The sequence below is a fragment of the Corylus avellana genome, chromosome 2 (genome assembly GCF_965113065.1).
Source record: "Corylus avellana chromosome 2, dhCorAvel1.hap1.2, whole genome shotgun sequence".
Lineage (NCBI taxonomy): Eukaryota > Viridiplantae > Streptophyta > Magnoliopsida > Fagales > Betulaceae > Corylus > Corylus avellana.
Genome location: NC_142491.1, coordinates 17,283,851 through 17,297,491, shown reverse-complemented (window position 1 = coordinate 17,297,491; position 13,641 = coordinate 17,283,851). Strand labels below are relative to the sequence as shown.

The following is a 13,641-nucleotide window of genomic DNA, read 5'->3' as shown; positions in this document are numbered from 1 at the left end:
AATCAATGACATCTTGGTCTTTTTTTTGTATTTTTAACCGCTAAAATTAAACGAAGGGTTATAATTGAAAGTAATTGAAAGTTCAGGGGTCTAAAATGATAGATTTGAAAGTTCAAGAAATATATAAAATCGGGTGGAAGTTCAGGAGACCAAAATGAAGTTTTCAAAAAATTAAAATAACAAAAAGGCTGGCCCAAACAAGTAAAGTGAAACTCAAAACCCAACCCGATAGTTAAATTAGGCTCGATCGGATTTTTTGAGGATTGATTGGTACAATTTAGTGAGCATTGTACCTCTTCCTTTATGTTGAGGGCATTGTACACCTTCCAATACGACAAGAGTTTTTAAATAGTTTATGTTTTATTGTCTCGATATTTATTATTTATAGAGGATCATTAATCTTTTCTTTGATTCATTCTATATTAGAAATTTCTATACTGAGGTGACAAAATCTACATCGTTTTAAAAGCAATATCTAAATTTTTAAGAATTATATGACGAAATTACCGTAATAAATTTAGAAGACTTTGATACTTCTATTCAATCTGTAGTCCACGATCCTCTAGATTTAGTAATTTTGAAGAAATTATTAAAATAATTTTCTATAAGATATGAACGGACACTCGAGTTTGTAAAAAAAATAATAATAAGAATAAAAATTGTCACATGGTATTTTACATTTTAGTGACTAATATAATTTATGTCACATGGAGGGTTACTTCAGTTTATAAGCGTGCTAACTGTTATGTGGACTAACGTAATAGGTACCACGTAAACAAAAACATTGATTTATTAAAAAAAATTGTAATAAAAATTATAATATCCCTATCAACAAACACTCTTTAAATAAAAATCTTCTAAATTTTGGTCAATTTTATTCGCACCAGATTCATTATTATTTATTAACCTTACCTGTCAACAACAGGTCGTTGGACCTCTGTGATGGTAAATCTCATTGACCACCCAAAATCATCATATCTAGACCGTTAATTGACTTCTTAATCTTGCTTAAGATTCAAGTCTAGGACTAACAATGATGCCACCTCCCAAAACATCACAATCATCTGAAAGACTGAATCCCAATCCAACGGCCATATTGCCATTTAGCACTCTTATGACCAAATTACCAACACATCTACCGGAATATTTGTGTTTTAAGTGATTTTTATTTTATTTTATTTTTTAAAATATATTAAGCAATTTTTTTTTAAAATAATTGATATAAACAATTCACTTAAAATACGCATATAAGCTAGTATGGCATAATGTTATGTGATAAATGGGGTGGAAGATTAGAGTTGAGGTGCGTTTGGGATTATGATTTTATAAGAATAATTTGTGTTTTTAAAAGATATCGTAAACTTTAAGGTGTTTAGCATTGCAATTTAAAAAGTACTTAATCTAAAATATAAAAAAAATAAATAAATAAATAACGATTTTTATAAGCAAGTTGGGAGATACTTATTTGAAAAAAGTGAAAATTTAAACCAAAATTACGATTTCGTATAACAAATATTTGATAAAAAATATTTTTTAACATGTTTTACGTTTTTAAAATTGCAATTGTCAAAATCGAACTTATTGAAATCGCAATTTCAAACAGATCTTTCCTATATTTCATATTCTCCTCCCTACCCTCATGGAACTAGTTAAATTCCCTCTCTCTCCTCTCAGTCTTTCTCTCTCTCTCTCTCTGTAAAATTAACTCGCACACTCTCGACGAAGAGAGAACTCTAATAAACCTTCTCTCTCTCTCTCCCCCCCCCCCCGCCCGCGGATCTACCTCTCTTTCTCTCTCTAAGACTCTCCCTAAACCTCTCTCTCTATTTATATATACACAGATATATACGCATCTGGTAGTTTCGGTGATTGTGTGGATGCCACTGAGCTTGATCCTTTCCCATACTGATCAGATCTGAGGTGAATTTTCGTATCCTCATTCGAATCTCAAATTTTTGAATCGAAATGATGACGTAGCTTTCTGTTTGGTTGGCGAGAAATGGTTGGACATGCTGTGAAATTTTGAATCTTGGTGCTTAAACTTCAATTCCTAAGATTTCGTTCGTTTCCTATGGTTTTTTTTTTTGTTGGCAATTAAACAGAGTGTGATATAATTGCGTACAGGAGTTATTGATTTGAAATTCCTATTCCATTTGATCTGGTGTCTTTGTTCTGCTCTGGGGAGTGTGCGGTTTCATAGGGAATTGTGTGAGGGTTTTGATACAATTCGGTTTTTAGACAGTGATTGAAGATGTTGACAAAGTTTGAGACGAAGAGTAATAGAGTAAAGGGGCTGAGTTTCCACACTAAGAGGCCGTGGATCCTCGCGAGTCTCCACAGCGGCGTGATCCAGCTATGGGACTACCGGATGGGGACTCTGATCGATAGGTTCGACGAGCACGATGGGCCTGTTCGTGGCGTCCATTTCCACAAATCTCAGCCGCTATTCGTGTCTGGAGGTATTGAAACTGTAGCTGCTTTTGGTTTAGGTTTGATATGGGATTGCAGATCTTGTTGCCATTTTAATAATTGTTGATGATTCGTAGATTATGCTTGTGATTATATAGTGTTAGTGGTATTTCCCGATTGAAAATATGAAGTTGGGTGTTTCTTTTGGTTGGTTGCTGTTGAATTTGTATAGATCTAGGCTTGTATTCACGTTAGGGGGCCAAGCGAAATGCTTAAGTGAGAAAAGAAATGGAAATTTGAATTTTGAGGGTCTGGGTTAGGGGATTAGGAAAGGAGGGATTTGGATCGTAATCTCTTATTTAAATTGATTGTATTAAGTTTTAGCATTATAAAAAGGTTTAAAGTTGTGGGGAAAAAAGAGTGATGAATTAAATTAAAGTTATTTTGTTTCAACAAAGTAAATCAAAAAATGAAATTGAAATAAGACATTCTGCTTAATCATTTACTAGCCTCTTTGAATGTGTTTTGTGCATGCTCAGAGGCTTTTTTCTTTTTCTTTTTTTTTTGTTAATATCCTAAATTGACTTTCTAAATATTCAATATTGCAACACTAGATTTTAATGCGAAACATTAATTTTATTTATAAACACACTGGCTTCACTACATCATAGAGTTAGTTTTAAATGAAAAGGTTCAAAATTTGTCTCAGTCTAGCAACATATGGAATAAAAATCTTATAATGTAAAAGATGTGTAAACTTTTATGTAGTGACATGAAATTTTTTCTAAGATTTTCCCTATTCATGAATCAATATTACACTTTTGTAAATATTTGCAATTTCCATTGAAAAAGGCCGACAAACAAATTATACCTTGTTCTTACATAGTCAAAGATGACCAGATTTCACCAATGAACTTTAGCTGAAATGACATTTCCTCTCTCCATAAGTATGAGGTGTGAAATGAAGTCACGGATTGGAGACTCTCTATGTGCATGTTAACCTCTCAATCAAAATAAAATTATTAACATATTTCTTTTCTTCCTTATTTTTTTTTTTTTATTTTTTTATTTAAGCTGGTCCCCTTTTGACAATATGATTGCCATCTATAATTTTTCTTCTCACAGTAGTACCCCTGTTAAAGATCTTTTCCATGTTAAGATTTGTAACCAGGGTTGTCTAATATTGAGTAATTTCAACATTCAATGATGTCTTTTCAAGCAAAACCTGATCGATTGATTGAGTGTATATATATGACTAAATCAACTATCAATTTTTTTTCCGAAATGCCAAACATGTGTACCTCATATAGACATGGCATAATCTAATCAAAATTTTGAGGGCAATGCAGTTTGAAGTTCATGTAGATGAGAGAAAAGTCAACTCTTCATGTTGGTCATTATATGCGTGAACCAGTCGACATAATTGAAAGGGAAATAAAGATTTGCAAATCTAAATGGATATTAGGGACCACCATACAAAAACTTTAAATTGCAAAAGCAAGAAAAGAAAAGAAGACATATACGTAAAAATTATAATTAATAAACCTTCTGAAGTGCTTGATGACGGCAAAGTAGTAATGATAATTATTTGTGTTCTTCTAATAGGTTATCACTATTTTGAAATAAAATTTAACTCTAAAAAAGTAGTATGCGTGTTGTTTGTGGTAGGTAGTTATTTGTTCTTGGATTAATTCCCCATCGTAATAGAAGTTTTAAATTGAGGGGGAAGTTGAAACTTATAGGGATAAGTGTTTTGATGAAGTTTGACTTTGTATTTATCCTCAATATTTACTATTGTTTTTGCCTTTGCTTTAATTACAGGGACAAGTCATGAAATATAAAGATAATACCCAACTCAAGAATTCCCCGTTCTATTAGTAATAAGATAATAAATACTTCCTCTGTCTCACGATAGATGAAAGTTTACAAATGAGATGCATTTGATCGAAACACTCTTCTTGAAATGCCATTAGATGTGCTAAGAAATGTGAGTTAAAATTTAATAAAAAGTGAGTTCAAATTCAAAAAACGATAGGTCAAATTGAAGGCTAACATGGAAAGTTCAATTGATTAATGTTTTGATTTTCAGAGCCTTTCATTTATTTTGGGCAGCCTGAAAAGAAAGCACGTAATCTACTTTGGAGTGAGGGAATAATTCACATACTCTGAGGGCTCCAAGTTGTTTGTATATTTTTTTAGCAACTTGAAATATTAATGTCTTCCATACCTTAGTTGAGTTCATCATTGCAATTCAAATCTCTTCCCCCTGGCTCTTTTATTTAAATGCAACTTATTTCATATGCTTTTCAAGTTTCACTATAGTAACTTTTCAAAAAAAAACAAAAAGTTTAACTATAGTAGAAAATACTTACTTAAAATTATCCAAATGGTTCCATTGGGGTTTTGAATCAACTGATTACAACAATCAATTTTGAAGTCGAAAGGATGAAGAATCTAAATTTTCTTGTCTGTTCTGAGCAGCCAAACAGAGTGCATCCTATTTCCTGAAGGCTTATCTAGTCCGAGGCTGACTTCATTGTTTATTATATTGATCTGATGCTTTACTGCCTGAAAGTTTGATTTTACTTCAATACTCAGATTATTATTGCCTGTTGTTCAAGTCCCTTCAGATCTGAATGAAATTTCTGATTTGAGTTTTTCATTCACTTTTTTATGAAAATTTTTGATAGCATTAAACAGAATGACTAACAAAGGGATCTTGTTTAAATGCTAATCTTGTTAGAGTGTGATTTCTGCCTGTGTTACTCCTCCCGTCAGATCTGAATGAAATTTCTGATTTGAGTTTTTCGTTTACTTTTTTTGAAATTTTTTGATAGCATTAAACAGAATGACTAACAAAGGGATCTTGTTTAAATGCTAATATTGTTAGAGTGTGATTTCTGCCTGTGTTACTCCAGATGAGAGGGCTCCTCATGCATAGATGTAGTTAGTTCTAGGAGAGGAGGTTCCAGCACCGTACATTTATTAGTAAAGTTACTTATTGATGGGATTCGGTGCAGTACATGTGCTAATGAAGGTGTTGGCTTTTTTCAGGGGATGATTACAAGATTAAAGTTTGGAACTACAAGTTGCATCGGTGTCTTTTTACTCTTCTTGGACACCTGGATTATATACGTACAGTGCAGTTTCACCATGAATACCCATGGATTGTGAGTGCCAGTGATGATCAGACTATTCGTATTTGGAATTGGCAGTCACGCACATGTATATCTGTGTTGACTGGCCACAATCACTATGTTATGTGTGCCTCATTCCACCCCAAAGAAGACCTTGTTGTGTCTGCCTCCCTAGATCAGACTGTTCGTGTTTGGGATATTGGTGCCCTCAGAAAGAAGACAGTTTCCCCTGCGGATGACATCTTGCGGCTGAGTCAGATGAACACGGATCTTTTTGGTGGTGTTGATGCAGTTGTTAAGTATGTCTTGGAAGGGCATGACCGTGGGGTCAACTGGGCTGCATTTCATCCCACCCTGCCTCTGATTGTGTCAGGAGCTGATGATCGCCAAGTGAAGTTATGGCGGATGAACGGTGATCCTTTTTTATTCTAGTATATATATATTTTTTTGCTTGACATTGTTGGATTGTTGTTTGGTTAACACAGCATTGAATTATGAGTTTTAGAAAGATTTCTGAACTTTTTTTTTTCTCTGTTGAGTTTGAATTGTAAGTTCGGTGTTCTGCAATTGGGACAATCTTGTTTCTGCTCCATTTTTGTGGCTTGAAATGTGAATCTTCTTGTGACTAAGAAAAAAAAGGGAAACTCCTAATGATCATTTATCATATTATTGTTCATTTGTTTTCAGATACAAAGGCATGGGAAGTGGACACTTTGAGAGGGCACATGAATAATGTTTCATGTGTTATGTTCCATGCCAAGCAGGACATAATTGTATCCAACTCGGAGGACAAAAGTATACGTGTGTGGGATGTAACAAAGAGAACTGGAGTGCAAACTTTCCGTCGGGAGCATGATCGATTCTGGATTCTTGCATCTCATCCTGAGATGAATCTGTTGGCAGCTGGTCATGACAGTGGTATGATTGTTTTCAAGTTGGAGAGAGAACGGCCCGCCTTTGCAGTGAGTGGTGATTCTCTGTTCTATACCAAAGATCGCTTTTTGCGATTCTATGAGTTTTCAACTCAAAGAGACACACAGGTAATTCCCATTCGACGCCCTGGTTCCACTAGCTTGAACCAGAGTCCGAGAACTCTTTCTTACAGTCCAACTGAAAATGCTGTTCTTGTATGCTCGGATGTTGAGGGGGGATCTTATGAGTTGTATTCCATACCCAAAGATAGCATTGGTAGGGGTGATAGTATGCAAGATGCAAAGAAAGGTATTGGAGGATCAGCTGTTTTTGTGGCTCGTAATAGGTTTGCCGTGGTCGACAAGATCAACAATCAAGTCTTAATCAAGAATCTGAAAAATGAGGTTGTTAAAAAATGTGGCCTGCCCATAGCTGCGGATGCAGTATTTTATGCTGGAACAGGTAACTTGCTGTGTAGGGCTGAGGATAGAGTGGTTATATTTGATCTCCAGCAGAGAACTGTTCTTGGTGATCTTCAAACCCCATTTATCAAGTACATTGTTTGGTCTCATGACATGGAGAGCGTTGCTTTACTCAGCAAGCATGCCATTATCATTGCCAGCAAGAAGCTTGTGCACCAGTGCACTCTTCATGAGACAATCCGTGTCAAGAGTGGTGCCTGGGATGATAATGGTGTTTTTATTTATACAACTCTAAATCACATAAAATACTGCCTTCCAAATGGAGATAGTGGGATAATCAGAACTCTTGATGTCCCAATATACATTACCAAGGTTTCTGGGAATACTATCTTTTGCTTGGATCGTGATGGAAAAAACAGGTCTATAGTTATTGATGCGACAGAATATATTTTCAAGCTTTCTCTTTTGAAGAAGAGATACGACCATGTTATGAGCATGATAAGGAACTCACAGCTTTGTGGTGAGGCTATGATTGCTTATCTTCAACAGAAGGGTTTCCCCGAAGTCGCTCTCCATTTTGTGAAAGATGAGAGAACTAGGTTCAACTTAGCTATAGATAGTGGGAACATCCAAATTGCTGTTGCGTCAGCAACAGCAATTGATGAGAAAGACTATTGGTATAGATTGGGGGTGGAGGCTCTTCGCCAGGGCAATGCAGGTATTGTGGAATATGCCTACCAGAGGACTAAAAATTTTGAGAGGTTGTCGTTTCTTTATCTCATAACTGGTAATAATGAAAAGCTGTCTAAGATGCTGAAAATTGCTGAAGTTAAGAATGATGTCATGGGTCAGTTTCATAATGCTCTATATCTTGGTGATGTCCGAGAACGCGTTAAGATCTTGGAGAATGTCGGTCACTTGCCGCTCGCTTACATCACAGCTTCGGTCCATGGGCTACAGGATGTTGCTGAACGTCTAGCAGCTGAGTTGGGAGATGATGTTCCCTCTTTGCTGGAGGGGAAAGCAGCCTCCCTCCTGATGCCCCCATCCCCTATTATGTGCAGTGGTGATTGGCCACTTCTCAGAGTCATGAAGGGAATATTCGAAGGTGGGCTGGATAATATTGGTAGGGGAGCTGCAGATGAAGAGGATGAGGCTGTTGATGGTGATTGGGGTGAGGAACTGGAAATGGTTGATGTTGATGGCTTGCAGAATGGGGATGTTAAGGCAATTTTAGAGGATGGGGAAGTGGCTGAAGAGAACGAGGAAGAGGGAGGATGGGACCTTGAAGATTTGGAGCTCCCCCCTGAAGCAGATACTCCAAAGGCATCTGTCAATTCTCACTCTTCGGTTTTTGTTGCCCCGACTCCTGGCATGCCTGTAAACCAGATTTGGACCCAGAGGTCGTCACTTGCTGCTGAACATGCAGCTGCTGGCAATTTTGATACTGCAATGCGGTTACTGAGCAGACAACTTGGAATTAAAAACTTTGCTCCTTTGAGACCCATGTTTCTTGATCTTCACACTGGCAGTCATTCTTATTTACGTGCATTTTCATCTGCACCAGTGATATCACTTGCTGTTGAACGAGGATGGAATGAGTCTGCAAGTCCGAATGTGAGGGGTCCACCAGCACTCGTGTTCAATTTCTCTCAGTTGGAAGAGAAGCTTAAGGCAAGTTACAAGGCGACAACAGCTGGAAAATTCACTGAGGCTCTTCGGCTTTTTATTGGCATCCTTCATACTATTCCTCTTATTGTTGTTGAGTCGAGGAGGGAAGTCGACGAAGTCAAGGAGTTGATCATTATAGTGAAAGAGTATGTTTTGGGTTTACAAATGGAGCTAAAGAGGAGGGAAATTAAGGACAATCTAGTACGCCAGCAAGAACTTGCAGCCTATTTCACTCACTGCAACCTTCAAATGCCTCACTTAAGGCTTGCCTTGGTTAGTGCAATGAGGGTTTGCTACAATGCAAAGAACCTTGCCACCGCTGCTAACTTTGCCCGGCGGCTTCTAGAGACCAACCCCACCGTCGAGAACCAAGCAAAGACAGCCAGGCAAGTGCTGCAGGCTGCAGAGAGGAATATGACAGATGTGGCCCAGTTGAACTATGATTTCAGAAACCCATTTGTTATTTGTGGGGCTACATATGTGCCGATTTACCGAGGACAGAAGGATGTCTCTTGCCCGTACTGTAGTTCCCGGTTTGTGCCAAGCCAGGAAGGGCAGTTATGTACTGTTTGTGATCTTGCAGTTGTTGGGGCAGATGCTTCTGGGTTGCTCTGTTCTGCTTCCCAGATAAGATGATCAAGATATTAGAACAGTAGCATTTTTCAATCTTTTTTTTTTTCAACATCCTTTTGGCAGCAAAAGCGACCATGTTGGTTGATTCATATCTGCAGGTAAAAGGTAAGAAATCCTAAAGAAAGAGTTAAGTTCTTAATGAATTGTTTATGCTCTCTCCTTTTAGCATCTTTTTCTCTTTTTCTTCTCCCTTTATTTAGTTAATTATGATTTTCAATGTAATAAAAAAGAATTTTACTACTAAAAAAAAAAAGGTGTCAGAATTTTGGCTCGAGCTATTCTTGTTAGTTGTTCATAGAAAAGAATATCTAAGGGCCCTTGTTAAATTAGATGATGGTCTAGGCAGGTTATGCAGATGCCACCAAAACTTGCGAGGAACTCTTGTTTATGCTTGAAGTGCTGACACAAAGATGTGTTGAATTTTGATCAGATGATACCATGGTGGAGCACAGAAATGTGTTTTGGTCTGATATATGCCCGTTGTAAAGGGTAAAACAAATAGCAAGTGGCAGTTGTATCGAAGAGTAAATTTTTTTAGTATGGTTCATGTGATTGCTTGAGATTTGACATTACTTCTCCCCTCTGGTGTACCTGAAATCATTTGTTGTGCTAGAGTAGTGCTCTAGAGCAAACAGATATGTTTGCTGATATTAACTTATTGTTTTTGATGTCTATGAACATATATTATGAAGCAACAAAGTTATAACCTGGAATGATAGTTGAATTTTTCCTTGCCTGGTTTTTTTTTTTTTGGTTTTTGTTTTTTTGTTTTTTTGTTTTGTTTTTTTTTTTTTTGGCTCCCAGGAAATTATTGTTTTTAGCTAGTTCTGATCGTAGGCAAATGTATGGGCCTCTACATTTCTTATTATTACCTGTGGGGATATTTTTTTTTTCTTGTTGATTGCGGCTATATGATATGATATAGTTTTGGAGTGTTGCTAAGGGTATTATGGCTTTTACTACAAGTTCTCTTACAAATAGTTAAATGATTAAGCAAGAAATTCAACTTGTTAATTTAATTAGTTAGTGGGTGACGACACCATACACTTAGAATTATTTCACTAATTACACCAATTTGCAAGAGGATTATAGTAAAAGTTGTACAAATCCTAGCTTTTTTCAGTAGTCTTGACCTTATATTGTTTCTTTTACCCCTTTTAGCCACTGACCTTATTTTGTTGGTCTTTGGTGCAGTTCATGCGTAGCTGATTTAATTTTCCCCAAGGCATGGGATCGCGCTTCTGCTGGCCAAAAGAAAAGTTTGGAGTATGAAATAAGTTCATCCTTACGGTGTTATCTTTGAGAGTTATCCTAGGTAATCTATTTCTGGATTTGTTTTTCTCTAATTTTGAAGAAATCTAGTGGAACGATTGTAAGAGTATTGATGATTTTTGTACAAGAATAGCATGTCTTTTCTCTCAATGGCTGCTCCTTTTGCTTCTTCTTCCTTTTGTTTGCCACAACATTCTGGCTCTTATTGTTAGTACATAACCTTACGAAGACAATCAAGTGAAGGACTGATCTGTTAATTCTCTTAATATTTCAGTCCATTGCTACTTTTGCTATTGTCCAGGAATTTGTTAGTGTTATTTATTTATTTTTTAAATCTCCTCTCCATTATTGGTGGACAAGATGGAATATCCTCTACATTTTATTTTTATTTTATGATTCAAATTAAATTTTACGGTGTATATGGTGTCACGTTGTTAAAACTTTTTAAATAATGTGGTAACCTATGTTATAGGCTCGAGTCGGACATCCAATTGCTTCGATTTGAATTATCCGGAGGATGCCTTATATATATTATATCAAAAAGATAGACAATCAAACCTATTTCTCGATTCAATAGAAGCCCAAAGAGATGAATAGGGTCCCAAATAACGAGAGAGATGTAAAAAGCAGGTTCGATTACGCCTATTCCTAATCCTAAATGGAATGTAATGACGTAGGGATCCATATGTAAACATAGTATCTATTTAGATACGCTCGAATAACCCCTTCTCATAATTAGAATGTATATAACCTAACCCTATTCCGGTCTGTCCCGGTATGGAATGAACTTATAATCATGGAATCGACTCGATCATCAGATTAGAGATTATAAGTTCATAACCCTAGCCCATTCCCATTTTGGGCGGAACAGATCTACTAATTCTTTGATTCCAGTTAGGTAAGAGGGATCTTGAACTAAGAAATAGATTCTAGAAGCTAAAAAAGGGTATCCTGAGCAATTTCAATAATCGGGTTCATTGATATTCCTGGTATAGTAGATGCTATCACACATACAATCATACTCAATTCAATGGAATTGTTTGATCTTAAACTGAAAGGGGATCTTCTATAATTTCGCACGTGAGGAGTTATTTCTTGGTTTCGTCCAGTCATTAATAACTTGATTATTTTTAGATAATAGTAGATAGAAACAACGCTCGTAAGGAGTCCTATTGAAACCAAGAAATATAGACCTGCCTGCCATCCACACCAGAATAAATGAAGTTTTCCGAAAAAACCTGCTAGTGGAGGTTAACATATACTCCGATAAATGCTGTGATGGCTAATGTGGGGTAAGGGCAAAACCCAAGGAGCCCACTTCATGCAAAAAGACTAGCTTTATTAAAGGACTACATAAAAAATTAGCTTTGGGGTTAAGAAATTAGTATACAAGTTTTAAAAAAATTTGGGGCCGTGGCATAAAGCAGGTTCGCGTATGGGTCCATACCCATTAATACGTAAATGATGTTACCAAACTTATTATCTTCGACCCTCGAGTTAGATTCCATTAAAAAAAAATATATGGTAAAACTAAACTATCATTAACCCACCCTTAATCTTTAATTACATATAGCTGTACTTTATTGTGAATAAACCATGATTAGGAAATCAACAAAAAGATATTAAAAGCTTCATCCTCTTTGCAGCATTCTCTTACAACTTGGATGTCAATCCTCTATAATCCTATAATCCTTATTCAAAGAGGAGGGAAAGAGAAGGGAGGGCCGAGAGAATGATTAACAATTTTTGACCATCTATAAATTCAATACGAATCCAACATGAAAATAGCGAATTATGGTTGAGGTGTCTACTCGATTTAGTTAAATGGATAGGATTATGGTTGACTTATATAGTCTTGTAATAATGTCTCCATATAACTCAAATCTAACCTGAGACATAAGTGCTGACAATTTTTTACACGACTCATGAACCTTACATGAACTCTATAAAATTAATAGGTTAAGATTGCGAAATCTAATTTGAAATAAGTATGATAATAAATATAAAGAATAACATTATACTTTGCTCTAGATTGCTTCAAAGCAACCCATCAAAGGCTGTGTTAGATCTAGTTGTTAACTCATCCATGAACAGAAAATAAGATTAAAAAAAATGTTGAAGAAATAGACATCGGAAACATTTTTTTTTTTTTTTTTTTTTTGGGGCAATACAAAGGAAAGGGTAAAGATGATATCAAAAACATCTCTAATCAAAGAAGTTGATTACATTTACAATCAACATGTCAATTTCTTCAAATGCCAGAAAATAATTTTAAGATTTAAAATTTAGGACTAATATTTAGATGAAGGTTTAGCTGATGCAATGTCAAAATATATTGCTCACTGATGATCATACAGTTTCTTCAGTGCAAATAAATATAAAAGTCTTGCTTCTTGCGAAAGAAACCAATATATTTTGTGAAGCTAAATGGATTGTACAACTACAACTTTTTCAAATCGTGGGAATCTTTAGTTGGAAGCCAGCCCTTAATGTTCTTTGTTATACTTTCTTTTCCTACTTTCCTTTCTTCTTTTCTTTTTCTCTGTCTTCCCCCCAATAAGCAATCGGTTTTTCCTTGGGTTTTGAGAAGAAAGCAAGAAATAAAAGAGATGCATTATGGAGATGGATCTTTACCATACATTATGGAGATAGATCTTTATCACGTAAAATGTTATGTAAATTTGCAAACATAGTGAATTCTAAGTAAACTATCACGCAACACTCTATAATTTATCACGCAACACTCTATAATTTAATGGCCAACTTAGTAACCGTCATATGGTAAGAAATTTATAATAAAAATTATAAGAGTAATGTTACACCTACAACTCTTTTACAACTTGATAGTTAGCAAATGATTAGAGTTACACCGACCACTAAAAAATGTTTAACATCTTAATTCATATTTTTACAAGTGGCAACAAATTAAAAATAACTATATAAAAAAATTTAATTATAAATTTAAATATTTTTCGAGTTGTAAAAGTTGTTAGAGGTGATCAAAGCTTTAACTTAGTATATTAGTTAAAGAAGAAGATGCGACTTGTACGGGCACTGATTAAAAATAAACGTGGCGGTGAAGTATACGTACCTTCGCTTTATGAGGCAGTGACACGTCGTCAGTAACTTGCAGACCAAGTCGTGACCCAAATAAAAAGAAGAAGAAATGCAAGCAAACGGAACAA

At 35.6% G+C, this 13,641-nt stretch overlaps 1 protein-coding gene across 1 annotated transcript; it reads left to right on the top strand.

The window, feature by feature from the left end:
• Nucleotides 1-1,704: 1,704 nt before the first annotated feature.
• On the top strand, nt 1,705-10,742 carry LOC132179675 (coatomer subunit alpha-1). The gene is made up of 5 exons (XM_059592432.2): nt 1,705-1,920; nt 2,243-2,459; nt 5,464-5,958; nt 6,234-9,289; nt 10,379-10,742. The coding sequence occupies exons 2-4, from the start codon at nt 2,252-2,254 to the stop codon at nt 9,185-9,187; spliced, it is 3,657 nt and encodes a 1,218-aa protein (XP_059448415.2). The 5' UTR covers nt 1,705-1,920; nt 2,243-2,251; the 3' UTR covers nt 9,188-9,289; nt 10,379-10,742.
• The last annotated feature ends 2,899 nt before the right edge of the window (nt 10,743-13,641 follow it).